Source organism: Salvelinus fontinalis, chromosome 11 (assembly GCF_029448725.1).
Source record: "Salvelinus fontinalis isolate EN_2023a chromosome 11, ASM2944872v1, whole genome shotgun sequence".
Lineage (NCBI taxonomy): Eukaryota > Metazoa > Chordata > Actinopteri > Salmoniformes > Salmonidae > Salvelinus > Salvelinus fontinalis.
The window spans coordinates 35,114,820-35,138,535 of NC_074675.1; the positions used below are offsets into that span (position 1 = coordinate 35,114,820).

Sequence of the window (23,716 nt, forward strand, 5' to 3'; positions counted from 1 at the left end):
CTGTCTGTCCTCTCTCCATCTCACATAGGGTTGCAAAGGGTCCGAAACTTTCCGGTAAATTTCCGGAATTGTTCCATGGGAAGTTAAGCCAGGGAATTGTGCTTAAATGTATCAAAAAAAGTTAGCCTATAAACAGTAAACTTTTTTTGTGAGATACACATTAGGCAATTCTAGGTCTTGTGGTACATTTTGGTTAAACTATCCCCAATTCAAGGGAATTGCAACCCTCTGCATGCACAGTAAATTCTTACATCACATGTACAGCTGATTCTCAAGATCTTGCACACTATTGAGTCAACACTACTACACTGTCTGAGCCAAGGACTACATGCTTTCTGGTAAGTTTTGATTACAATACTGGGTGGGGTGAATATATTTTATATGACATACATGCTTTTTTGTTAACTAGTAAACAGTAGCCTACAGCAAAGTGTGTTTAAATCATTTCTAACTTGTTAACAATTTCTGCTAGTTAGTTTTTGCTACCATGTGGGTTTTAGCTTGCTTGAGCCTGCTAACTGAGGAGTGTTAATTCACCTGTTTCCACACATGTTTCATTTTAAAAGATTTATCTTACAAAAGGAGTTGTTGAATCTAACTGCTTAACTATTTATCTGTACATGGAATTGTATTTATTTTTTTACAATTATTTTCTAATCGTTACAGGAAAATGTCACGGCACTAACTGATGTGCGGAGACATTTCACTGTAGCTAATGTAGAAGGAAAAGCTGTGTACGTTTGCAAATACTGTGCCAAATCATATGTGAAGAATGCAATAAAGATGGAGAATCATCTGGCCAAGTGCATAAAGTTCCCTCAGACTCACAACAAGCAACCTCTGACAAAGGACCCTCTATTTCTATTCGAGGTGAAAATGATGAATCAGACACCTTATCGATAGCAACAGCTCATGGTCCTACTGGAATCAGAAGATTTTTTTGACTCAATGGAGGAACGTAGTCAGAAAAATGCTGGTGAATGTCTTGCTCAAGCTGTGTATGCAACTGGTTCACCTCTGATGCTCACAGGCAATGTATATTGGAAGAGATTTCTGAATGTTCTTCCCCCAGCATACACCCCTCACACTAGAGATGCTTTGTGTTCATTTGCTGGATGCAGAGTTCAACATAGTTCAAGTGAAGGTCAAGCAAATCATAGAGAAAGCATACTTTTGCAATCATCTCTGATGGGTGGTCGAATGTTCGTGGGCAAGGAATAATTAACTACATCATCTCCACCCCTCAACCAGTATTCTACAAGAGCACAGACACAAGGGACAACAGACACACCGGTCTCTACATTGCAGATGAGCTGAAGGCAGTCATCAATGACCTTGGACCACAGAAGGTATTTTCACTTGTGAAAGACCAAGCAGCCTTCATGTTCGTAGCATTGTCTAAAGTGGAGGAGTCCTACCCTCACATCACACCCATTGGCTGTACTGCGCATGTATTGAATCTGCTCCTCAAGGACATCATGGCACTGAAAACAATGGATACACTCTACAAGAGAGCCAAGGAAATGGTTAGGTATGTGAAGGGTCATCAAGTTATAGCAGCAATCTACCTCACCAAGCAAAGTGAAAAGAATAATAGCACCACATTAAAGCTGCCCAGCAGCACCCGTTGGGGTTGCGTTATCATCATGTTCGACAGTCTCCTGAAGGGGAAGGAGTCTTTCCAAGAAATGGCAATATCACAGTCTGCCGATATGGAAAGCCTCATTAAGAGGTTCCTCCCGGATGATGTATTTTGGGAGAGAGTGGTAAATTGCCTTGGTGGATACATCTCATTATTGTAATCTATTTTTGAATATTCGATTAGGTTTGTTGACGTCAACTGCATGTTTCAATGGAGAGAGACGCTATACTAGCCTCATACTATGAATAGACAACTCCGATATGAAGTGTTTTTTTCCCCCTCAATGTCACGTGTCCTACTTATTTCAGTACATTAATACGTGTAACATCAGTTTGCAAACAAAGTAAAAACAAAAAAATATAAACGCAGCAAAAAAAGAAACATTATCTCACTGTCAACTGCATTGATTTTCAGCAAACTTAACATGTGTAAATATTTGTATGTACATAACAAGATTCAACAACTGAGACATAAACTGAACAAGTTCCACAGACATGTGACTAACAGAAATTGAATAATGTGTCCCTGAACAAAGGGGGGAGGGGGGGGGGGGTCAAAATCAAAAGTAACAGTCAGTATCTGGTGTGGCCACCAGCTGCATTAAGTACTGCAGCGCATCTCCTCCTCATGGACTGCACCAGATTTGCCAGTTCTTGCTGTGAGATGTTACCCCATGCTTCCACCAAGGCACCTGCAAGCTCCCGGACATTTCTGGGGGAAATGGCCCTAGCCCTCACCCTCCGATCCAACAGGTCCCAGACGTGCTCAATGGGATTGAGATCTGGGCTCTTTGCTGGCCATGGCAGAACACTGACATTCCTGTCTTGCAGGAAATCACGCACAGAACGAGCAGTATGGCTGGTGGCATTGTCATGCTGTGGGGTCATGTCAGGATGAGTCTGCAGGAAGGCTACCACAAGGGAGGAGGATGTCTTCCCTGTAACGCACATCATTGAGATTGCCTGCAATGACAACAAGCTCTGTCCGATGATGCTGTGACACACCGTGTCAGACCATGACGGACCCTTCACCTCCAAATCGATGCCTCTCCAGAGTACAGTCCTCGGTGTAACGCTCATTCCATCGACGATAAACTCTAATCCGACCATCACCCCTGGTGAGACAATACCGCGACTCGTCAGTGAAGAGCACTTTTTTCCAGTCCTGTCTGGTCCAGCGACGGTGGGATTGTGCCATTGTTGTCAGTGATGTTTGGTGAGGATCTGCCTTACAACAGGTCTACAAGCCCTCAGTCCAGCCTCTCTCAGCCTATTGTGGACAGTCTGAGCACTGATGGAGGGATTGTGCATTCCTGGTGTAACTCGGGCAGTTGTTGTTGCTGGGGCAGTTGGTGTGATGTTTGAATGTATCGATCCTGTGCAGGTGTTGTTACACATGGTCTGCCACTGAGAGGAGGATCAGCTGTCCACCCTGTAGCACTGTCTTAGGCGTCTCACAGTACAGACATTGCAATTTATTGCCCTGGCCACATCTGCAGTACTCATGCCTCCTTGCAGCATGCCTAAAGAACGTTCACCCAGATGAGCAGGGACCCTGGGAATCTTTCTTTTGGTGTTTTTCAGTCAGTAGAAAGGCCTCATTAGTGTCCTAAGTTTTCATAACTGTGACCTTAATTGCCTACCGTCTGTAAGCTGTTAGTGTCTTAACGACCGTTCCACAGGTGCATGTTCATTAATTGTTTATGGTTCATTGAACAAGCATGGGAAACAGTGTTTAAACCCTTTACAATGAAGATCTGCGAAGTTATTTGGATTTTTACAAATTATCTTTGAAAGACAGGGTCCTGAAAAAGGGACATTTCTTTTTCTGCTGAGATAATATCCAATGCAAAAAATATCTACATTTAAATGGTATTAATATTAATTTGCATATATTTCAGTTTATTTCCACGGTAAGTTTCCACCTAATAATGTTCCCCAAACTATGCAACCCTAATCTCACTCCATCTTTCTCAACACAGTTGTATTCGAACCTGGCACTCTATTACGCAGACCACCTCAATGTCCCTGACAGTGTGTGTGTGTGTGTGTGTGTGTGTGTATGTATGTAACAGTATAACTTTAAACCGTCCCCTCGCCCCGACACGGGCGCGAACCAGGGACCCTCTGCACACATCGACAACGGTCGCCCACGAAGCAGCGTTACCCATCGCTCCACAAAAGCCACGGCCCTTGCAAAGCAAGGGGCAACACTACTTAAGTCTCAGAGCAAGTGACGTAACTGATTGAAATGCTACTAGCGCGCACCCGCTAACTAGCTAGCCATTTCACATCCGTTACATGTACATACGTACGTACATTTGAAGTCAGAAGTTTACATACACCTTAGCCAAATACATTTAAACTAGGTTTTTCACAAATTCAGGCATTAATCCTAGTAAAAATTCCCTGTCTTAGGTCAGTTAGGATCACAACTTTATTTTAAGAAACTGAAATGTCAGAATAATAGTAGAGAGAATGATTTATTTAAGCTTTTATTTCTTTCATCCCATTCCCAGTGGGTCAGAAGTTTACATACACTCAATTAGTATTTGGTAGCATTGCCTTTAAATTGGTTAACTTGGGTCAAACATTTCAGGTAGCCTTCCACAAGCTTCCCACAATAAGTTGGATGAATTTTCCTCCTGACAGAGCTGGTGTAACCGAGTCAGGTTTGTAGGCCTCCTTGCTCGCACACGCTTTTTCAGTTCTGTCCACAAATTTTCTACAGGATTGAGGTCAGGGCTTTGTGATGGCCACTCCAATACCTTGACTTTGTTCTCCTTAAGCAATTTTGTTACAACTTTGGAAGTATGCTTGGGGTCATTGTCCATTTGGAAGACCCATTTGCGACCAAGCTTTAACTTCCTGACTGATGTCTTGAGATGTTGCTTTAATATATCCACATAATTTTCCTCTTCATGATACCATCTATTTTGTGAAGTGCACCAGTCCCACCTGCAGCAAAGCACCTACAAAACATGATGCTGCCACCCGCGTGCTTCACGGTTGGGATGGTGTTCTTCGGCTTGCAAGCTTCCCCCTTTTCCTCCAAACAGAACAATGGTCATTATGGCCAAACAGTTCTATTTTTGTTTCATCAGACCAGAGGACATTTCTCCAAAAAGTACAATCTTTGTCCCCATGTGCAGTTGCAAACCGTAGTCTGGCTTTTTTAATGGCGGTTTTGGAGCAGTGGCTTCTTCCTTGCTGAGCGATATAGGACTTGTTGTACTGTGGATAGAGATACTTCTGTACCCGTTTCCTCCAGCCTCTTCACAAGGTCCCTTGCTGTTATTCTGGGATTGATTTGCTATTTTCGCATCAAAGTACATTCATCTCTAGGAGACAGAACGCGTCTCCTTCCTGAGCGGTATGATGTCTGCGTGGTCCGATGGTGTTTATACTTGCATACTATTGTTTGTACAGATGAACGTGGTACCTTCAGGCATTTGGAAATTGCTCCCAATGATGAACCAGACTTGTGAAGGTCTACAATTATTTTTCTGTGGTCTTGGCTGATTTCTTTTGATTTCCCATGATGTCAAGCAAAGAGGCGCTGAGTTTGAAGGTATGCCTTGAAATACATTCACAGGTACACCTCCAATTGACTCAAATTATGTCAATTAGCATATCAGACGCTTCTAAAGCCATGACATCATTCTATGGAATTTTCCAAGATGTTTAAAGGCACAGTCAACTTAGTGTATGTAAACTTCTGACCCACCGCAATTGTGACACAGTCAATTGTTGGAAAAATTGTTGGAAAAGTAGATGTCCTAACGGACTTGCCAAAACTATAGTTCGTTAACAAGAAATGTGTGGAGTAGTTGAAAAACAAGTTTTAATGACTCCAACCTAAGTGTATGTAAACTTCTGACTTCAACTGTATGGAAAATGTCCCCACAAGGGAGAATTTTCCTTGTTTTACAATCCTTGTGGGGACTTTAGAACACACACACAAGATCTCTCAATACCAGTATACAAGGGAATAGTCACCACAGTCAATAGGTCTAGTGAGAGAGAGATGAACAGAGAGTGTGCGTGTGTAACGTGCTATGGTTGCGTAGTTCCCCTCCCTCTGACCCCGACCGTCAGAGACTATTAAATGTGTTGCCCTCAACACAATTGCAACAAGTCATCCATACCAACGTGCCACTCTTTCCACTTCACCTAAAAACAGACGCTCTCTGGGACCAGGGCAGAAACTATCCACACAACTCTATCCAAGAGTTAAACGATATCAGAGAGAGTCAGGCAAACTGAATTTAAGATGTTGTAATGGTTGCCATGTTGGTACCTGATAGAGCCATAGGACATTTTTGAGTTTCTCTCCATAATGATTAAAGTTAAGGTGGGAAAAGGGTCAACTGATCCTAGATCAGCCATATTAGTAATGTGGACTGATGAAGTCATTCTTAGATCATTGTCTAAGGCCAGTTTTTCTCCATAACGGTACAAGTTAAGAATGGCTGTGGATCAGCTTAACAGATGCTAAGCACATATGGATAGAGATAGATGACATGGATCTGCAGCAGATCAATAACTCGATTGCTCATTCCATAATCACTTAATTGACTCCCCATTTGAATACTAACACAGCCCTTAGTAACGATCACCCGGGCAATGCACAGCCTGATCGATTACTGTGATGACGCGAGTGTGAATATCGCTGAGTTAGTGTGACTGCCCCCAAGCATCCTTGTGTATGAGCGTGCGTGTGTGCGTGACGGGAGACTGCAAGTGTGTATAAAATTTAAACAATAACCTGTCTACTTCACTACAGATCCAGTAATGCTTTCCCCTCCATATAAGGCTTTCTGACCTGGTGTGTTGAACTCTGTACAACTCTGACTCTTTTGTTGTGACATTCTTTGTCAGTCGGGGGATGCAAAGTGCAAGCCAGGCCACTCTATTGAATAGTGGCTTTAGTACAGTGGCTGATACATGATACAATAACACAGCAATCAGCTAGCTACATACCAGCCGTAGTGAGGTACTAATACAATCACTAAGTTGGCCCGTCTCGTTGTATAGTTGCTGAGTACAGTGTGAGTTGCTGAGATGAATGAGTTAATGGATCACGGGTCTGTAGGTAAAACAGGTTTTTATTTCAATTTGCACCTGTAATACACTGTTACCTAACATGCCCAAATACACCACTGCCTAGCAAAACTGTATCATATCGTACAGCAGCTAACGGATTCAACAGGAGAAGAGTAAAATACTCCTCAAAAGAACTGGCCATGTTTCTTGGCAATTGCCAGCACTCTCTTGAAAAAGAGTTTCAAATCTCAACATACTTCCTGGTTAAACAAAGGTAAAGTACTCCCATTGCCTGTGAGGATACAGTAGTCCACCTATCAGTGTGTCTGCAAAAAAAACATGAGCTTTCTGGGACAGAGTTGAGAGTTCTAGGGTGTTCTAGTCAAAAAGTACTAAACTGTACAGAATTAGCCCTGGTAAAAATGTAGCACACTAAATAGGGAGTAATAGGGTAAAATGTGTACAACTCTAAAGAAACAGATCAGTTACGGAACACAATAAATACCACAGAGCACTTCTGGAATTCTCATCAGAGACATTCTTATTTTAACAGACTGTGCCTAAGACCACAACTCACAGGTTAAACATTCTCTCTGCTACTGCTAAGTTCTGAAGGGGTACAACAGAGTGGTCTCTTTACAAACTAATATACTCAACAATGCACAAAGTTTGGTTAGATACAAGTAGATGATGGAGCCTATGATATTATGCAGTGTATTTACCTGACTCACTGTTGAGAGAAATTAGGGGTGTGTGAAATGATGTGGTGTCCGAATACAAGATTACTAGAGTATGCAGAATAGTTACAGATAGAAAGAGCAAGAGGGAGAGCGAGAGAACGAGAGAGCATCAGTAGGCAGTCTGATAGGAACATTGCTGATGGATGAGAAAAAAAGAAGAAAAGACTGTCCAACTCTGACCTCACCTGATCTCCATCCCAGAAATATTGGATCACACACACATGTTTTTCCTATCCTCGTGGGGACCTAAAATGTATTTCCATTCAAAATCCAATTTTCCCTATCCCCTAACCCTAATCTTAACAAGTAAACCTAGCGCAAACCTAAACGTAACTCCTAACCCTTAACCTAACCTCCAACTTTAAAATAGCCTTTGTCCTCATGGGGGCGTGGGAAATGTCCCCACAAGAGAGAATTGTCCATGTTTTACTATCCTTGTGGAGACTTTTGGGGGAGTTTAGGTTCCCACGAGGATAGAAGAACAAGACCACACACACACTCACTCTAATTCCCTCTTTTTCTGTCCGTATCAGTGTGTTGATTGGCTTCTTTAGAACTGTAGTAGGCCTAACAACACTATAAAACACACGAGCTGTCTATATCTGAACTGCCATCTTTCCTCAGTCACAGGCTGCAATGAGTTTGCATTAGAACTGGCTTGGTATTTTACTCTACTGCTAAATGAACTTGCATAAAATATCACAAAAAAGACAGAATGACTGCCACTCAACTAGGGTTGCAAAGGGTCAGAAAGTTTTCGGGGGAATTTATGAAAAATGTCCATGGGAAGTTAAGCCCGGGATTTTTGCTCAAAACTCATTAAAAAAAAGTTTGCTTATAACACTGAACCTTGTTTGTGGGATACACATAAGGCAATTCTAGATATTGTGGCATATTTTGGTTAAACTATCCCCAATTCAATGGAATTGCAAACCTCTGAATGCACAGTGCATTCTTCCATCACACGTACAGCTGATTCTCAAGATCTTGCACACTAATGAGATGCTATTGAGCCCACACTACTACACTGTCTGAGCCAAGGACTACATGCTTTCTGGTAAGTTTTGATTACAATACTGGGTGGGGTGATTTTATATGACATACATAATTTTGTTAACTAGTAAATAGTAGCCTACAGCAAAGTGTGTTTAAATCATTTCTAACTTGTTAACAATTTCTGCAAGTTAGTTTTTACTAACATGTGGGTTTTAGCTGGCTTGAGCCTGCTAACTGAGGAGTGTTAATTCACCTGTTCACATACATGTTTAATTTTAAAACATGTATCTTACTAAGGAATTATTTCATCTAACTGCTTAACTATTTATCTGTATACGGAATTGTATTTTTTATTTTTTTTTACTCATTGTTTCCCTAATCTTTACAGGAAAATGCCACGGGCACTATCTGATGTGTGGAGACATTTCACTGCAGCTAATGTAGAAGGAAAATCTGTGTACATTTGCAAATACTGTGCCAAATCATATGTGAAGAACACAACAAAGATGTAGAATCATCTGGCCAAGTGCATAAAGTTCCCTCAGGTTGCTTGCTGTGAGCCACTGACAAAAGTCCCTCTTCTTCTATTCGAGGTGAAAAGTATGAATCAGACACCTTACCAATAGCAACAGCTCAAGGTTTTTTGACGCAATGGGGGAACATAGTCAGAGAAATGCTGATGAATGTATTGCTCGAGCTGTCTATGCAACTGGTTTACCTCTGATGCTCACAGGCAGTGTATATGAAAAGATTTCTGAATATTCTTCCCCCAGCATACACCCCTCCAACCAGACATGCTTTATCTACTCATTTGCTGGATGCAGAGTTCAACATAGTTCAAGTGAAGGTCAAGCAAATCATAGAGAAAGCAGAGTGTATTGCAATCATCTCTCATGGGTGGTCGAATGTTCGTGGGCAAGGAATAATTAGCTACATCATCTCCACCCCTCAACCAGTATTCTACAAGAGCACAGACACAAGGGACAACAGACACGCTGGTCTCTATATTGCAGATGAGCTGAAGGCAGTCATCAATGACCGTGGACCACAGAAGGTATTTTCACTGGTGACAGACAACACTGCGAACATGAAGGCTGCTTGGTCTAAAGTGGAGTCCTACCCTCACATCACACCCATTGGCTGTGCTGCTCATGCAGTGAATCTGCTCCTCAAGGACATCATGGCACTGAAAACAATGGATACACTCTACAAGAGAGGCAAGGAAATGGTTAGGTATATGAAGGGTCATCAGGTTATAACAGCAATCTACCTCACCGAGCAAAGTGAGAAGAATAATAGCACCACATTGAAGCTGCCCAGCAGCATCCGTTGGGGTGGTGTTGTCATCATGTTTGACAGTCTCCTGAAGGGGAAGGAGTCTCTCCAAGAAATGGCCATATTAGTCCGCCGATATGGACAGCCCCATCAAGAGGATGCTCCTAGATTATGTATTTTGGGAGACAGTGGTAAGTTGCCTGAAACCTATAGAAGTAGCCATTGCACGGATTGAGGGAGACAATGCCATCCTGTCTGATGTTCAGACTCTGCTTGCAGATGTAAGAGAAGAAATCTGTACTGCCCTGCCCACTTCAATGTTGCTCCAAGCAGAGGAAACTGCAGTTCTGAAACACATCAAAAAGCATTTAGACCTCTGCCTGAAGCCCATACACAACGCAGTGTACATGTTGGACCCTAAGTATGCTGACAAGAGTATCCTGTCTGCTGCAGAGATCAACAAGGCCTATGGTGTCATCACTACCGTGTCTCGCCACCTTGGCCTGGATGAGGGCAAGGTTCTTGGCAGTCTGGCGAAGTACACTTCCAAGCAAGGGCTTTGGGATGGAGATACAATATGGCAGTTGTGCCAACATATCTCATCAGCCACCTGGTAAAAGGGACTTTGTGGATCTGAAGCTCTTTCCCCCGTTGCCTCCATCATTCTCCAAATCCAAACAACATCAGCCGCTTCAGCGCGCTACTGGTCCTTGTTTGGGAACACGCACACCAGAGCAAGCAACAGGCTGACCAATAAAAGGGTTGCAAAATTGGTGGCCATCCGGGCAAATTTGAGGCTTTTTCAACAAGGTTAGAAAGTGACAGTGGAGATGAGGCCTCAGAGTCTGATGTTCAAGAGGTGGACATTGAGAATGTCCAGGGAGAAGACATGGAAGCCTGATAGTCTAGAAACTAAAGCTTTGGTTGTCTTCCTATCATCTCACAGATGTATGTTGAAAAAGTTTTGGGGAGATGCGACAGATCACTGGGGATCATTTCATATTCCTTTTCTTTTGTTGTTCAGTGAAATCATCCCATGTGAAGAGTCACCTCATTTAATTAAAGTTCAATTCATAACTAAATGATTTATTTTTTATTTCTATTGGAAGGATTTAATCATTTGCAATTATGTTTACTTATGTTAATGTAGAAGGTTTCTGTCTCCATATGATAATGGTAAATATATTCAATGCAAAAAACATCTACATGTAAATGATATTATTATTAATTTGCATATTTCCAATAATTCCAATATATTCCCATGGAAAGTTTCCAACTCTGAATATTCCCCAAAATGTGCAACCCTACACCCAACACTACTAAGTTGTTTTCAACTTACAGTAGCTGGGAAACCTAGTCACCAGAACATGGGCCTCTTGACCATATGTGCACCCTGTGCTAACATGTACCCCCTACTGAAAATGCATTGACTTCCCCCCATTGTAAACGCATTGACTATGAACTTCAGAGTACAATACCTGAGCTGATCCACATAATACTACAGTACTTACTATAGAGTTCTGTAGTAAATTACAGTATACTTTACTACACACTGTAGTATCCCTCGATCATATGTAGTATAGTATAGAATGTTATAGTATACTGTAGAATACTGAACGAAATACTACAGAAAAGTCAGAAAAAAAAACTCTACAGTTCGCAAAAACAATGTCACTTATAGTAAATACTACAGTATTTAATTTGCATATGCCCTTCCCATTCCCCTTCCTCATATCCCAATTTGTGGCACCCATAGGTAAGAAACCTACATGCCAAGTATAGACCATATATTGTGTTCTATACAGTTTATAGAAAAAAAGCAATTGCTCTGAACTCTCCATTTATAACCCAGTCCCATCTACCTTCAGGTTATGGAAAATGTGCTATTTTCGTATTTCTTTAGGAGGTTTCCTCAAGGTGAAAGCCCCCAACTTTATTGTCAAAGACAACACACACAACAACAAAAAACACTACAGAATACCACATTCTGCAAAATCGCTACAGTAATTTATATAATATATACACTACTCTTTTTTTACTACAGTATTTGTACTATAGTAAACTGTAAATACTACAGTATATGTAGTCCTCAAAAACACTACATAGTGAATACTACAGTAAAGTCAGCAAAAACAGGGGCAGTTCCTCTTGCTGCTCCGTATGCAAGTACCATGGTGTTGTAGTGGATGCGCGCTTCGACTGGAAACCAGTAGAATGTGCAGAGGATCGCGGTGACATTGGAGAACTTGGGAAGTTGAACACCGGGCTACAGTGTTCTGGATAAGTTGCAGGGGTTTGATGGTACAAGCGGGGAGCCCAGCCAACAGTGAGTTGCAGTAATCCAGACGGGAGATGACAAGTGCCTGGATTAGGAACTGCGCCGCTTCCTGTGTGAGCGAGACACTGCTTTGATTTTTGCAGAGAACGACAGGGTGTTGTCCAGTGTCATGCCAAGGTTCCTTGCACTCAGGGAGGGGGACACTGGAGTTGTCAACCGTGATGGAGAGGTCAGGCCTTCCCCGGGTGAAAGAACAGCTCCGTCTTGTTGAGGTCAAGCTTGAGCTGGTGGGCCGACATCCAAGCTGAGATATCTGCCAGGCACGCAGAAATGCGTGTCGCCACCTGGGTGTCAGAAGGGGGGGGGAGAAAAGTAGTTGAGTGTCATCCGCATAGCAATGACAGGAGAGACCATGTGAGGATACGACAGAGCTGAGTGACTTGGTTTATACAGAGAAGAGGACCTCACTAGAACCGAGATCTGGGTGACACCAGTAGTGAGAGTACGTGGTGCAGACACAGATCCTCTCCACAACACCTGGTAGGACTGGCTTGCCAGGTAGGATGCAATCAAAAAGTGTGCAGAGCCTGAGACACCCAACCCTGAGAAGATGCAGAGGAAGATCTGATGGTTCATGGTGTCGAATGCAACAGATGATCTATGGGGGATGAGAACAGAAGAGAGAGTCAGCTTTGGCAGTGTGGAGAGCCTCCGTGACACAGAGAGGAGCAGTCTAGGTTGAGTGACCCGTCTTGAAGCCTGACTGGTTAGGGTCAAGAAGATTGTTCTGAGAGAGATAGGGAGAGAGTTGCTCAGAGACATCAGGTTTTGGAAAACAAAGAAGAGATACCGGTCTGTCATTTTCAATATCAGAGTGGTGTGTTGGTTTCTTGAGGAGGGGAGCGACTCTGGCAATTCTAAAGTCAGAGGGGATGAGTTGATGAGGGAAGTGAGGAATGGGAGGTCTCCAGAGATGGTCTGGAGAAGGGAGGAGGGGATGGGTTCGAGCGGGAAAGTTGTCGGGCTGCCGGACCTCACTAGTTGCAGAATTTCATCTAGAGAGAGAGGGGAGATATATGTCAAGGCGTAGGGTAGTTCTGAGTGAGTGGGACCAGTGGACTCAATAGGCTGAGTGAATGAGGAGTGGATGTCGTCAACTTGTTTGACAAAGTCGTCGGCAAAGAGGGGGTGTAGGCTTAAGAAGGCGGAAGAGAGATTCCTAGGGTTAGAGGCAGAATCTTGACATTTAGAGTGATAGAAAGTGGCTGTAACAGGGAATACAGCGGAAGATAAAGTAGAGAGGGAGTGAAAGGATGATAGGTTCTCTGGAAGAGTGTTTCCAATTCACAATCCAACAACAAAAACCCTAGTCATAGCACAGCTGAAAAGGGAAGCTATCTATAATAATACACTTTTGTCATAGCCTACGAATAGGACCAAGAGTTTTACCTGACCAGGTCATGTGATCTGGGGCCTGGAGTTTTTCCTTAAAAGACAGGAATTTTGCCACACCATTTTTGAACCTGTTGTTCCACCTCTGCTGAGGTGTCGGACAAGACGATAGTTGCTATCCCTTTGAGCGCTGCGATTGGTTTCCCAAAATTCTGGGGTAGGGCTTAGCAAAGGGTCAATTGTTTAATAACTGTCTTCAACTGTTACAAGGCTAATACTGTAACCAAAGATAACCTGGTGAGCACAAGACATTGAAAATAAGCCTTTTCAACATCTTTTGAAACAAAAAGGCATATTTTCAACATCTTGTGCTCATAGTGAAGGATATCCTCTAACAATTCAGATCTTTAAGATCCAGTTCAAGCGCTCTCTCTGCAGGTTTACAAAATGTCTACCAATTTAATTAGATAATATCAAGCCGTTTTGAAGCCCTTTCACTCACACAAATGACATTATCATGAACCTATAACTACAAAAATCAGGCGTCCGTTCACACTAAATAAGCTTTATCGCCCTAATCTCTTGAAAAGGTTATTCAAACTGTGCCACAGGAGAAGCCACCAGCAAAACAGTGGTTAAATGTTACAAAGCACTAGTTAGTCTACACAACAATAAAAACATTAATTAAAAAACAAGGTACCCACAAAAACAACATTCTACAACAGAATGTTTGACACATTGTGAAACTTTATTTGGACAGCATGAGATAACAGCAGCAGCAGTGGCCGGTCTGGTAAAGGTTGTTGACAGTGAGTCAGGCTCTACCGAGAATAATCTGTTACACTAAACCCTTGAACCAAGCTGGTGATACACTACTAGTGTAGCCTATGCCCCTACTAGCACCTACTCCCCGAACGAGTACCTGTGCTTGAATAATTATTCAGGGAATACTAGTCTAGTCTGTTCTAGACTTCAACCATGGCCACTTGTTTTGGACAGGCGTGCGGGCAGGACGGCAGGCTGTCAAATCCACTGTACTGTAGTAGCCTAAACTAAAGTCTATATCTTAGGATATAGGCCTATATAACGTCAATATTTGTTACCACGCACAATAATACATCAATTCAGAAAGAAATCATCTGAACAGTTCCGTGTCATGAACTGTAACGGTAAAATAACAATCAATTCAATAGGGAAACAGAACATGTCTGCCAATCAAATTATACTCGGTTTCGGATTCCGATCTGCTTTTTGAAATTCATTGCATAATGAATCGGCCACAAATGTTAACATTTTCTCACGGATAAATACTTACAGCGCTACTGTTACAAGGCAGGCAATCTGAATGACACACCCATGCTTACGAATGCATGTCGACAAACGTGCTATTTCACTATTGTTGCTAATTTACCGTTGGACCATTGCTACACCGTCTGCTACCACAAGCAAAGCGGATTTTAAATCACCAGGTTTTAGCCTACCTGCCTGTGCGCCGCTTCAAGTTCTCTTTTCTTCTTTTTTATTTTTCACTCCGTCTTTTTCAGCCCTGTCTGCATTTCCACGGGTCCATAACAGTGGTGGCACAGCCGCCCAATTCACTGCTGATGGGAGAAACAGGGGGGGATGGATGGAGGAGAAGAGTGTAGGAAGAAGCCTCTGAAATCAGGAAATCTGGGTCCCCAGCTCGTGCTCCGCATGTGTGGCGTTACCAAGGCAGCGTCGACTCAGCCTGTACTGCGAGCTGCATCAGATTCCAGAGACCTGTTAGTGCGCATGCGTGTCACTGAAAACCAAGATGAGCGGAGCGGAGACTTGCCTGACCGACCGACCGACCGACCCCTTGTTAATAGCCTCGAGCGAGTTAACAGAGATGAGCAAGCGCTCCCTGCTTCTCTCGCGGTTACGTTTTACTGTACCGCGAGGGGCAATAAATATGTTTGTGTTACTCCCTTCCTCTTTAGGCCTATTTACGAGGAATGTAAAGCAAGCCGAATGCTCAAACTACAGCAGGTGAAGGCAACCCTGTTCCTAGAGTACTGCAGGATTTTGTTCAAACTAGGCACCACACCTGACCAACTGAGCTAATTGACCAGTTCAACGATTGCCTAAATTTAACACACCTGGTCTTCCAGGACGGTTAAATAAAAAAATATGAAGTGCTTGCGGCACTCCACGACCAGGGTTGCATACCCCTGCGACTATTTTTTATTTCACCTTTATTTAACCAGCTAGGCTAGTTGAGAACAAGTTCTCATTTGCAACTGCGACCCGGCCAAGATAAAGCAAAGCAGTTTGACACATACAACAACACAGAGTTACACATGGAATAAACAAACATACAATCAATAATACAGTAGAAAAAATATATATACAGCATGTGCAAATGAGGTAGGATAAGAGAGGTAAGGCAAAAAATAGGCCATGGTGACAAAGTAATTACAACATAGCAATTAAACACTGGAATGGTAGAATGTGCAGAAGATGAATGTGCAAGTAGATATACTGGGGTGCAAAGGAGCAGATAAATCATTAAATACAGTATGGGGATGAGGTAGATTGGATGGGCTATTTACAGATGAGCTATGTACATGTGCAGTGATCTGTGAGCTGCTCTGATAGCTGGTGCTTAAAGCTAGTGAGGGAGGTAAGAGTCTCCAGCTTTTGTGATTTTTGCAGTTCGTTCCAGTCATTGGCAGCAGAGAACTGGAAGGAGAGGTGGCCAAAGGAAGAATTGGCTTTGCGGGTGACCAGTGAGATATACCTGCTGGAGCGTGTGCTACGGGTGGGTGCTGCTATGGTGACCAGTGAGCTGAGATAAGGCAGGGCTTTACCTAGCAAAGACTTGTAGATGACCTGGAGCCAGTGGGTTTGACGACGAGCATGAAGCGAGGGCCAGCCAACGAGAGCGTACAAGTCGCAGTGGTGGGTAGTATATGGGGCTTTGGTGACAAAACAGATGGCACTGTGATAGACTGCATCCAATTTGTTGAGTAGAGTGTTGGAGGCTATTTTGTAAATGACATCGCCGAAGTCGAGGATTGGTAGGATGGTCAGTTTTACGAGGGTATGTTTGGCAGCATGAGTGAAGGATGCTTTGTTGCGAAATAGGAAGCCGATTCTAGATTTAATTTTGAATTGGAGATGTTTAATGTGAGTCTGGAAGGAGAGTTGACAATCTAACCAGACACCTAGATATTTGTAGTTGTCCACATATTCTAAGTCAGAACCGTCCAACAGGCCCTCCGATTTGACACACTGAACTCAATCAGAGAAGTAGTTGGTGAACCAGGCGAGGCAATCATTTGAGAAACCAAGGCTGTTGAGTCTGCCAATAAGAATGTTGTGATTGACAGATTCGAAAGCCTTAGCCAGGTCGATGAATACGGCTGCTGTCTCTTATCGATGGCGGTTATAATATTGTTTAGGACCCTGAGCGTGGCTGAGGTGCACCCATGACCAGCTCGGAAACCAGATTGCATAGCGGAGAAGGTACGGTGTGATTTAAAATGGTCGGTAATCTGTTTGTTAACTTGGCTTTCTAAGACCTTAGAAATTCATCTCTCTACTCTGCCGGTCTGCCTCCCTTTCTACAGTATCTGTCATGAATTGAGCTATCACTAATGAAGTGCAATACTGTATCAAATCAACCAACTGGGTCTGACCTGAAGCTGTTGCTACCTAACTTGCAACATTGTGTCAACTAGCCTATTCCAGGCCCTAAGTTTCCAGGCCAGTGGGCTCTGGACAGACAGCTGTTTTTGTGCAAGGGAAAAATGGTCAGGTATTTCACAACGTCTCCACAGGACATATGGAACAATCAGATCATTATATTTTTCTCTTTCACACAGGCTTGGTGATTATCGAGGCTGGGAGAGTGTTGGAAAGATTTTTTCAAATATTGTGAGGAACTATTTTAATTTGTAATGGATGTTTCAAAAATACTTTGTTGACTTACTGTGTGAGGTGAAGAAAAAATTACTGAAAAGCTCAGCTTATTAGTGATGGATGTAGAGAGCTAACACAATCAGAAATCAGACATCCCCAATTAGGCACTTTCCTACATTTGCATGCAGCAGGCCAGGTAGGTAGGCCTACTTCTATGCGTGCTCAGGCGTTTGTGCACCCTCAACATTATCAGGATAGAGAAACCAGACACATGCTCATTGCTCACGGGGAGCACTCCAAACAAAAGACCATGAAAGAATTGACACATTTCATAAATTATGGTTATGAAATATAACAAAACTTGTTTCTCACAAGTGTAGCAGGTTGTGAACTCTGCAAACATCACTCGAATATAATTGCTTTAAATCAGCCTGCACATGAGGGCTCTCTCACAGTCTTTCTCTCTTAATCAATTCCATTCAAATTGCGTCCAAAATTGATAGGCCTACTCCTGTTCAAGTTTTCAGTCACCTTGACTTTTTTAAACATTTTGTTACATTAAAGCCTTATTCTAAAATGGATTTCAAAAATTCCCTTATCAATCTACACACAACACCCCGTAATGACAAAGCAAAACCCGTTTTTTATGAATTTTTGCTCATAAAAAAAACCTACAAACAAAATATAACATTTACTTAAGTACTCAGACCCTTTACTCAGTACTTTGTTGAAGCATATTTGGCAGCGATAACATCCTTGATTCTTCTTGGGTATGACACTATGAGCTTGGCACGCTGTATTTGGGGAGTTTCTCCCATTCTTCTCTGCAGATCCTCTCAAGCTCTGTCAGGTTGGATGGGGAAAGTTGCTGCACAGCTATTTTCAGATCTCTCCAGAGGTGTTCGATCGGGTTCAAGTCCGGGCTCTGGCTGGGCCATTCAAGGACATTCAGAGACTTGTCCTGAGCCTACTCCTGCGTTGTCTTGGCTGTGTGCTTAGGGTGGTTGTCCTGTTGTAAGGTGAACTTTCACCTCAGTTGGAGGTCCTGAGCGCTCTGGAGCAGATTTTCATTAAGGATATCTCTGTACTTTGCGCCGTTCATCTTTGCCTCGATCCTGACTAGTCTCCCTGCCGCTGAAAAACATCCCCACATCATGATGCTACTGCCACCTTGCTTCACCGTAGGGATGGTGCCAGGTTTCCTCCAGACGTGATGCTTGGCATTCAGGCCAAAGAGTTCAATCTTGGTTTCATCAGACCAAAGAATCTTGTTTCTCATGGTCTGAGAGTCTTTAGGGGCCTTTTGGCAAACTCCAAACGGACTGTAATGTGCCTTTTACTGAGGAGTGGCTTCCGTCTGGCCACTCTACCATAACGGCCTGATTGGTGGAGTGCTGCAGAGATGGTTGTCCTTGTTGGAAGGTTCTCCCATCTCCAGAGGAACTCTGGAGCTCTGCCAGAGTGACCATCGGGTTTTGGTCACCTACCTGACCAAGGCCCTTCTCCCCCGATTGCTCAGTTTGGCCGGGCAGCCAGCTCTAGGAAGAGTCTTGGTGGTTCCAAACTTCTTCCATTTAAAAGTGATGGAGGCCACTGTGTTCTTGGGGGATCTTCAATGCTGCAGACATTTGTTGGTGCCCTTCCCCAGATCTGTGCCTCAACACAATTCTCTCTCAGAGCTCTACACACAATTCCTTCGACCTCATGGCTTTGTTTTTGCTCTGACATGCACTATCAACTGTGGGAACTTATATAGACAGGTGTGTGCCTTTCCAAATCATGTCCAATTAATTGAATTTACCACAGGTGGACTCCAATCAAGTTGTAGATACATCAAGGATGATCAATGGAAACAGGATGCACCTAAGCTCAATTTCGGGTCTCATAGCAAAGGGTCTGAATACTTATATAAAGGTATTTCTGTTAAATGTTTTTTTTTAATAAATTTGCTAATATTTCTAAAAATCTATTTTCGCTGTGTCATTATGGGGTAGATTGCTGATGATTAAAAAAAATGATGTAATCCATTTTAGAATAAGGCTGTAACGTAACAAAATTAGTAAAAAGTCAAGGGGTCTGAATAATTTCTGAAGGCGCTGTATATCATAGGCTATGTAGGCCTATTGGATAACAGCACCATCATTTGGGATTTTTGGGGTTTGGGATCATAAAATGTCTTTAATGTAGGGCTCATTCGGCTCATGTAGCATCAGACTTGATTTTTCACGCTGATCAAAGCTATAATCAAATCCAGACATATTTATATGCTTTATATGCTTTAGAATGACAATCTGATTTTGGCGGGAAATACAGGGTTACCTGGGAGAAAAGTGATTTATTCTGGGGATGGAAGGTTTCTAAAATACTGGGAAAATATTGAACCCTATTAGTCACACTCCCTCCCTTTCTTCTTGTCTCATCTTGTTAAATTATACTCAAGACTTATTATCTTCACACATATTTTAGATGCTTTTCACTGACAGATGCAACCCAATAATCACTAGGCCTATTGCCATATGCACTCCCAAAATTGTGGGCTTCCCGAATAGTGATAGGCCTATGTGCTTGTGATTTGAAACAATGTACAGCTATTTTTTTTTAAAGAAGCTAATGATCCTCTGTGGCTAAGGCATTCTCTCTGGTGAAGTATTTTGAACGATTTTATTTAGACATGAGTAATTAGTATGACAATCCATACTCTAATTTTTTCAGACAGTATCAGATACATGGTCTAAAGATACTGAGAAATAGGGTTTTGCTCGCTTCTTTCTGTCGAGGCGCTTCTATGTCAAGTAAATCAATATTTCAATATTTTATTTGGAGGGGCAAGGAGGTAACGTAGGCGGGCCAGGCCCCCTAAGTCCCGCCCATAAATGCCTGCCCTTGCTTTAGTATGCCGTTGTTCCTTTACATCGCCACAGAGTGGAGCTAATGCCTCATATTTGGAACATAGGGCTGGACTGTAAAGGATTGGAATTGGAACAATGCTGCTCTCTTCGGGCTCTTCAAGCGAAGTGCAGAGGCCTCCTCTGTTCCTAGCCCATTGTCACGTCGATAATGAATCATTGCATGAACCATTTTCTCCTATATGAGAACACGCACTGCCTATATCGTGGGACCCACATACAATAAACATACTGTAACTAACTTTCAAAGGCACTAACAAGTTTAGTCTGGCGTCAATCAAACAAACAATTATTCAAAAGGGAGACTTCACTCAATGACACTACACATTTTATAATAGCATACACATGGTCTATAATTATCCTTTAACTAATGTTCAAAAGCCACAAACAGTTGTTTAAGCATAGATTTATCTGAAATCTGTCTGTTGCTGTCTTTGATGCTGACAACAGGAAAGCTTAACAGTAGGCTCCATCCATCCATCCTTCATCTATCCATCCGTCCATCAAGCAGAAGGGAGACTTTGTGCACAGATTAGAATTACGTTTTAATAAGAAATAAATAGCAGCATCACACAGAAAACAACACTGTCTTGTGGATGATTGAAATTGTCAAAACATGAGAAGTGTCATTGACAAACATTCACAAGCAAATGGTATGAAAACCGGTGATTGATTGATTGATTGTAATGGAATGGAATAATAACACAAAATATCTTTAGCTATGGACCAGGGCATTATGCTGCGTTTATGACAAGTGGGAAACTTGGAAAATACTACTTGTACTGTAAACTGCGAGCAACAGGTTGTGAGCATTTTCATGCTTTGAACTCATTGAGAATGCCGATTGGCGAATGGTAAACAAGCTGCGTCAACCATGAACTAAAAGTACAGCTATCATGCTCGTAAACAAACTACAGTGTTCAAAAACCATATAAATAGAATACATTATGTTTCCTATTTGCATTTAACTGCTACAAATGCTGTTATCAAGGTGATTTCCTTAGTAGGTGACAACAGGGCTCAGCATGTGGGAGATGTCGTGGGCACAGGGATGATAGATGACTATCCTACTAGTAATTACGAGTTGGAGGGGGGTTCAATTGGATTTTTTCCAGTTGTATGCTCATAGTTAAGAGATGTCATAAAGCCAGCATTAGCGTGACTTGCTAACGCTGAGAAGGGAAAGCTCAGTGCTAGCAAGAAGCACTAATGCCCTGGACCAGAAACAGCTATATTCTACACACACACACACACACACACACACACACACACACACACACACACACACACACACACACACACACACACACACACACACACACACACACACACACACACACACACACACACACACACACACACACACACACACACACACACACACACACACACACACACACACACACACACACAGTTATGGCTAACATATACAGCTTAAAATAAATTGTTTAGGATACCCCTTGACGTCGCTCCTCAATCGGAACGCAAACTGATTTTGGATCAGGCGCCCGTCCTATCTGCAGTACTTTTCATTATTTTAGTTGAATGTTTTTGTCAGAGTTTATGTCAAACATGTCAATGGGCCTGTAGCAACACACCTTTTCAACCCAAAATTCTTATTTTCAACGTCTTTTCAACGTTATCATTTTGTCTGATAAAAGCTCCAACATTACTAGCGATCGCTTAGGCCTTCTGTTCGATCTTCCTTATGGAAGAGAGAACTTGACATAGTGAGTGAGTTGATACGTTTTTGACCTTTGAACTTTGACCTGTGTAGAGCGGTCAGAGGTTGTCATATATACATTCATTCAGGCGCTCTGGTGTTTTGGTTGTGGTTGTTGCAGCGTTTGATTATGGGTTGTAGGAATAATATGGGTTGTAGGTCGGAGTGGGATATACTGTATAAGCCTGAAGGATTACTGTACATTTGGTTTGTTCTATGATAGGGTTATAGACTATGGTTATGGTTGAGTTATGGTCATAGCTATGGTTGTAAAGATGTAAAGATGGCAGAAGGGGGATTATCTTCTTGTGAAGTTAGGTTGGCTGTGTGAGACAAAAGCATGCACACACTGCAGCCCTTCGGGACCTGCATTGCTGTTCATCCTTAACTTGACTGTTTTATGATCTTCTCAAAGAATGCTATGTGAATCTGAGCGAGGTAATACATTATGATGTGTGAGAGAGATCCACTGTACACAGTGTTTCCAACCCCTTCATTCACAGACCCTCTTGAAAATGATTTATTTCATGCATTCATACAGGCACCACAAGGTGGAGCTGTGACACTATCACTGGGGCTATATTGTGTTCAGTTACATTCCTCTCTCCATTCAACATTACTAGTCTACCTATGAACTATTGTTGGCCTTTTTATACACGCCTGCAGAGCTCGATTCAGACCTGTTGTATTCTTATGTAGTGTCCTAACCAGTTTTAACATGGTGCTGAACTGTTACTAAAATCCATAATACAGTTGAGTTTGGGTATATTTTAAGTCTTGAGTCTCTCTCTGTTCAGCCGTGTTCATGGCTTCTTCTTCTGTGGGTTTCTAGATTGAAGCAGTACTTTTCTATTACATCCAGGTCAAGATGAGTCCTTCCCATAGAGTTGGATAGAAGGCTCTTGTGCCACAATGCCACCTTTAACATGGATAGTGTCACTGAGGGCTTCCCATTGTACAGATAAGAGATGGGCTTTCTAGTATCTCTATGGTTCTTCCTTGGCCCTGTGCTCTGTGGATGTGAACACTGTCTCTCTATAAGACGAACCCAGTATTGTCCCGCTCTCTTGCACGCATCACAAAATATGTCCATTCTGTCCATCCATCGTCACCCAATGAGACGCAGCGCTGGCGTAATTCAATTAACCAATCAACCAATCAGACGCTGCTGGTGCGCTCCACCTGGGCGTGGCAGAAGCTGCCGACGGAAAGCTTCAGCTCTGACATTCCGGGTTTTAATTCCGACATTATCCCGGGACATTCCATCTCCATCCCCATCCTGCCATCTGTGGGGTCGTCAGGTTCCATCCCTCTGATCATCCCATTCCCATCTACCCGACCCCCTCGACCACCATTCCGACAGTTACTATTCCGGTCCACACTTCCCATCTTCCCATTCCCACCATTATGTCCAAATATGGGCACGATGGCATGTGACGTACACGGCACCGTCGTAACTGCAAGCGACTTACTACTAACTCCGGCGTTTGGCCCTGTGTTATACTGACAACGTATATAGCTGGAAAACGCCCTTCTATATGTCTTATTAAACAAGGTATACACTAAAGGGTTAACTCCGGAGGATATATATCCCACCCATACGAAGACGTTGAGGAGCTCGGCTAATAGCGGCTCATTGCATGTACCCTGGCAGAGGACGTATGTGACATTGGTGATGAAGAAAGGACACCACATGATCAGGAAGAGGAAGAACACAATCCCCAGCACCTAGAGAGTAGGACAGAGAATAGAGAACACATTAGAACAGATTAGATTAGAGAACACAATCCTCAGAACCTAGAACAGAGTAGAATAGACAACATAGAACAAGATT

General features: G+C 42.7%; 2 protein-coding genes across 2 annotated transcripts in view; both read right to left on the reverse strand.

The window, feature by feature from the left end:
• zgc:109889 (uncharacterized protein LOC553542 homolog) overlaps positions 1-15,172 on the reverse strand; it is a 48,371-nt gene extending 33,199 nt beyond the window's left edge. The window contains 1 exon segment of the mRNA XM_055938556.1: positions 14,850-15,172. The gene's annotated coding sequence lies outside the window, so the exon portion shown is untranslated.
• Positions 15,173-21,528: 6,356 nt separating this feature from the next.
• LOC129865631 (5-hydroxytryptamine receptor 2C-like) overlaps positions 21,529-23,716 on the reverse strand; it is a 263,848-nt gene continuing 261,660 nt past the window's right edge. The window contains exon 8 of the mRNA XM_055938557.1: positions 21,529-23,610. Within this exon, the coding sequence (XP_055794532.1) occupies positions 23,041-23,610 (570 nt within the window). The 3' untranslated portion in view covers positions 21,529-23,040. The remainder of the gene's footprint in view (positions 23,611-23,716) is intronic.